The sequence below is a fragment of the Colletes latitarsis genome, chromosome 4 (assembly GCF_051014445.1).
Source record: "Colletes latitarsis isolate SP2378_abdomen chromosome 4, iyColLati1, whole genome shotgun sequence".
Classification (NCBI taxonomy): domain Eukaryota; kingdom Metazoa; phylum Arthropoda; class Insecta; order Hymenoptera; family Colletidae; genus Colletes; species Colletes latitarsis.
In genome coordinates, this window is record NC_135137.1 from 23895606 (window position 1) to 23900753 (window position 5148).

Sequence of the window (5148 nt, forward strand, 5' to 3'; positions counted from 1 at the left end):
GCAATTTTTAAAAATTTCGTCACTTTGAAATTGACCGAATGAAAATCATTAAAAGATAGTACGGCCCCGTCCATACAGTACTAAAGATCAGGCGAATGTACCTGCCATTATTATGTAAAATATGCGATTGCTGCAATTAAGAGCAATTAAGATAGAGATGTACCGGATAGGTATTCTCGAGGATCCGGCTCGCTCGTTCGGCAAATCAATGTCGTCGGAGCAGGTTCCGAATAAATAATGCACTGAGCGGTTTTGTATGGGTTCTTTTATTGATTGTTACGACTGCACGTTTGAAGAACAAGTGAGTAGTCTGGGCAATGCCCGCGGTGTACATCGTCTCGGTTCTGTCGTGTTGAAAAACAATAGAGTGCAGAAAAAAAATGCTAGAGTGGCCATAACGCGCGTAGGCAACGTCGCGGGCCGGCTGTACGCCCGAACATATCGTCCCCCTTGACCGGCTACGGTCAATATGTATTCTACGAAATGATCAACAATATATACATGCGGATGTATGTGTGTGCAAATGCACAGGGTGCATCTTAATCTAATTATGTACATGCGAGGGTGTGTGGGTGTGGTTTTTTTTTTGTGTATGGTCGCTGAATATTTACATTGTCTTAAGCTATTAAATTATGGTTCGAATGCGCGTGGGGAGAGAATTGATGCTGAATGACTATTTACACGAACTGCTAACACGAGGCGGTTAGCTTTCTATGGGCAGCGGAGAGAGGTGCTTAATGCACCGCTTGTATTCACCCCCAGCTGTCTTTATCGTTACGACACGGACGATCTGGTCTTTCCCAGGATGCAATTCTATGATCCGTCCACGTGGCCAGCAGTGGGGTGGTAGGTGGTCCTCCTTGACGATCACCAGCGTGCCGATTTTTACGTCAACGGGTTGGTTGCTGTGCCATTTGCTGCGAACATTTAACTGGTGCAAATATTCCTTGTGCCAGCGCGTCCAGAAACGTTGTTTCATTTGCCGGACGTGTGACCACATGTTCAGCCTGTTCGATGGCAGTTGAGGTACGATCGGCTCCCGAATATTTACTATTACGTCACCGATGAGGAAATGACTAGGGGTAAGGGCGGATAAGTCTCTTGGATCGGAAGATAGTGGAGTAATAGGACGCGAATTTAATATGGACTCTATTTCGACTAGATAAGTGTTCATGGCTTCAAAAGTTAATACCGTCTTACCAACTACTCTAATTAAATGCGATTTTACTGATTTTACCGCGGCCTCCCAAATTCCGCCAAAGTGCGGAGCACGTGGTGGTATGAAGTGCCAATTTATTTTTTCGGTCACCATGGATAACCATGTACCGTTATCACCATTGGTTGTGGCTTGAATGAATGACCTGTGCAATTCGCGCAATTCACGGGCAGCTCCAACAAAGTTCTTGGTGTTGTCGCAAAATATGTGAACCGCTTTCCCCCGTCTTGCAAAACATCGCTTTAATACCGCTGGGAAGGCTTCCGTGGTCAAGTCACTTACTAGCTCGACGTGTACGGCCCTTGTCGCGAGGTAAACAAATATTGCCACATAGGCTTTGATCGTCTTTGTATTGCGCAGGCGTTTTTCTTTTAGTAGAACGGGCCCGCAGTGGTCCACTCCGGTGGACTGAAACGGGCGCTCGAATGTAACGCGGTTTATGGGTAGGTTACCCATTTGGTAAGCAGGTAGACGAGGCCTTGCGCGATGGCACACGATGCAATTCCGTATGTATTTTTTTACCTTACTTATTCCGTCAATCACCCAATAACATTAACGAATGGCGTTTAAAGTGGCTTGCGCACCTGCGTGAAAGTGCTTTAGATGAAAATGCCGTATGATTAATGCTGTAATGTGCGATTGCGAGGGTAAAATAATCGGATGTTTCGCGGCGTGTGCGATCGTGGCTCGTGTGATTCTACCGCCGGCGCGAAGTACACCCTTGTTGTCTAAGAAAGGGTTTAGTGAGGCTAGCCTGCCCTTGTGTGTTTTATTTGAATCGCGAAGTCCCCGCAATACTTCAGCAAACTCTTCCTCTTGACATATTTTGATGATACGAGTAGCCGCGGCCTGTATTTCCTGTACCGAAATTGAGCATCGATCGTTCGAGAGCTTTTTTCGGTCATGTTTCGGGCGAGTCCCTCAGCCATCGAGGGCCTGTGAACCATGCCTCGTGCTCTTTTAATTCGATGGGGTCTATACCCCTCGACAAACAATCTGCCGGATTGTCTTGCGACGATACGTGCCGCCATTGCGCCTGACTTGTGTGCTTCTGTATGTTTGTGACTCTGTTCGCAACAAAAGGTTTGAGTGTGTGAGAGGGTGTGTCTATCCAATGCAGCACGATCATTGAATCTGACCACAAAATTGTTTGATTGATTTTAATTTTCAGGAATCGAGAAGTGCTGTTCAATAATTTTCCTAACAGTACCGCGGCGCACAACTCAAGCCGTGGTATCATCTACGTCTTGAGTGGTGCGACTCTAGATTTCGAACAAATTAGGTGTGCCAAAGTGTGACCGGCTGCATCGGTAGACCGTAAATACAGGGTGTCCCGTAAATAGTGTAAGAGCCGGAAATGTGGGGTAGCTGAGACGATTCTGAACAACAATTTCCTTTGCAAAAATGTCGGATGGAGCTTCGTTTTTGAATTATTAACGAAAAACACTGACGAATCACGGCGCTTGCCTGCCGCGCGCTCAGGGCCGTCCGAACTAAGAGAGCCACCGTGTCGGGTAGGTAGCAAGATGTGCATCGGAGATACGTCGAGGAACGAATACAAATAATTAAAAATACTACCACTGCAACTGTTACCTCTGGATAAATCAGCTAGCTAAATCGAATTTATTAATTATTTGTATTCGCTGTTTCCAAGGAAGAAGGAATAAAATGTGGGAAGATGCTCTCGGAATTTTTAGGAAATTAATTCTTCGCACCTGAGTGACGCTTCTCGCCAGAGTGTGTTAAAATTAAAATAAGAATTATTTTCAGAAAATTAAAATAAATACGGTAAGAACCATTTGTAATCGTTTGTTATTAAAAACAGTACTGGAAAAGCAGACTGGATTTGTGCGTACCGAAACATTCTTCGCATGCAAGGGGTTAATAGAGAATTGATTGAAATTCGCCTTACCCATTTACTTGCAAGTTGCAATGGGGCCGGTTAGTGCACCCCTGTCAATCATGGAAAGGTCGAAGACCCCAATAAAAATCAGCTGATGGGACGGCCCGGTCACTGCACTCGCTTCTTACCCCGAAAACACTTCACAGCACGGTCACTAGCACTCTTCACTTTTACATTTTCGGGGTAAGAAGCGGGTGCAGTGACCGGGCCGTCCCATCAGCTGATTTTTATTGGGGTCTTCGACCTTTCCGTGATCGACAGGAGTGCACTAACCGGGCCTTATTGTCAGCGCAGCAGAACAACTTGCAAGTAAATGGGTAAGTCGAATTTCAATTATTTCTCTATTAAAGCCTTTGCATTCGAGGAATGTTTCGGCATGCACAAATCCAGTCTGCTTTTCCAGTACAGTTTTTAATAACAAACGATTACAAATGGTTCTTACCGTATTTATTTTAATTTTCTGAAAATAATTCTTATTTTAATTTTAACACACTCTGGCGAGAAGCGTCACTCAGGTGCGAAGAATTAATTTCCTAAAAATTCCGAGAGCATCTTCCCACATTTTATTCCTTCTTCCTTGGAAACAGCGAATACAAACAATTAATAAATTCGATTTAGCTAGCTGATTTATCCAGAGGTAACAGTTGCAGTGATAGTATTTTTAATTATTTGTATTCGTTCCTCGACGTATCTCCGATGCACATCTTGCTACCTACCCGACACGGTGGCTCTCTTAGTTCGGACGGCCCTGAGCGCGCGGCAGGCAAGCGCCGTGATTCGTCAGTGTTTTTCGTTAATAATTCAAAAACGAAGCTCCATCCGACATTTTTGCAAAGGAAATTGTTGTTCAGAATCGTCTCAGCTACCCCACATTTCCGGCTCTTACACTATTTACGGGACACCCTGTATAGGCATGCGCCGTACGCGCGCTCGCTCGCGTCACAAAACCCATGTATTTGAATGTCCACCGCTTTGTCTCTCACGATTAGCCGCGGAATTGAAACTTCCTCAATGAAGTGGAGTTGCGCCTCGAAACCCTTCCACGAGCTGTGCACGCTTACTGGGACTGATTCGTCCCAATCGATTTTTAGTTGCCATAATGTCTGCATGAATATTTTCGCCTTAACTATTACCGGGCCGAGGAGACCCAACGGATCAAAAAGCTTGGCGACGCATGATAGTATGACCCGTTTCGTAACTTGATTGTGTGCGTCACTACGAGTCATCTCATATTTAAAAACGTCCTGCTCGCGATGCCACGATAAACCTAACGTCTTCTTTTCTTTATCGCATTGAATCGTCAGCGAGGCCACTGAGCTCGTCTCTAAGGTGTAGCGCGTTTTTAAAACTGTCTGCACCTGTTAGCAAATCGTCGACATAAAAGTCGTATCGAAAAGCTGCCGCGGCGATGGGATGCGTGTGCCCATCGTCCTCGGCAAGCTGGTGCAATGTTTTTGTCGCAATATGATGCCGACGCGGTTCCGTATGTGACTGTGTTTAAGACGTACGTGGCGATTGGTTTTGTTGGGTCGTCGCGCCATAATATTTTCTGGTATTTTCGATCTGATGCGTCTACGTTTATTTGCCTGTACATCTTCGCAATATCGGCTGTGAGCACATACTTATATTTCCGGAATCGGACCACGATAGAGAAGAGGTCCTCTTGAACGGCCGGGCCGATCATTAACACGTCGTTTAAGGAAATGCCCGTCGATGATTTTGCCGATGCATCAAAGACCACCCGGGTTTTGGTAGTTAGGCTCGTTTCCTTTCGCACTACGTGATGTGGTAGGTAGTAGCCTTTGGAGGGTGAATGCGAATCTACTTGGGTCATGTGACCGAGACTTTCGTATTCCCGCATGAACTCTTTATATTGCTCGTAATACTGGAGGTTGCGCGCTAACGACCGTTCTAACGCTTCGAACCGCTTTAATGCCGTCGTGCGCGATTCTCCAAGATTTTGTACCATGGCTTTAAATGGTAATTTTACCGTGTATCGTCCCGTCTCCGGATCGCGACGCGTGTTTTG

The 5148-nt window shown here is 45.6% G+C and overlaps 1 protein-coding gene across 1 annotated transcript; it reads right to left on the minus strand.

Annotated features, from left to right (window-relative positions):
- Positions 1-703: 703 nt before the first annotated feature.
- LOC143341195 (uncharacterized) lies at positions 704-1672 on the minus strand. Its single transcript, XM_076763928.1, has one exon. The coding sequence runs from the start codon at positions 1670-1672 to the stop codon at positions 704-706; it is 969 nt and encodes a 322-aa protein (XP_076620043.1).
- Positions 1673-5148: the final 3476 nt, after the last annotated feature.

Bases quoted from the DNA above. Each gene is read 5' to 3' on its own strand.
- LOC143341195 (XM_076763928.1), bottom strand. From the start codon at position 1,672: ATGGGTAACCTACCCATAAACCGCGTTACATTCGAGCGCCCGTTTCAG.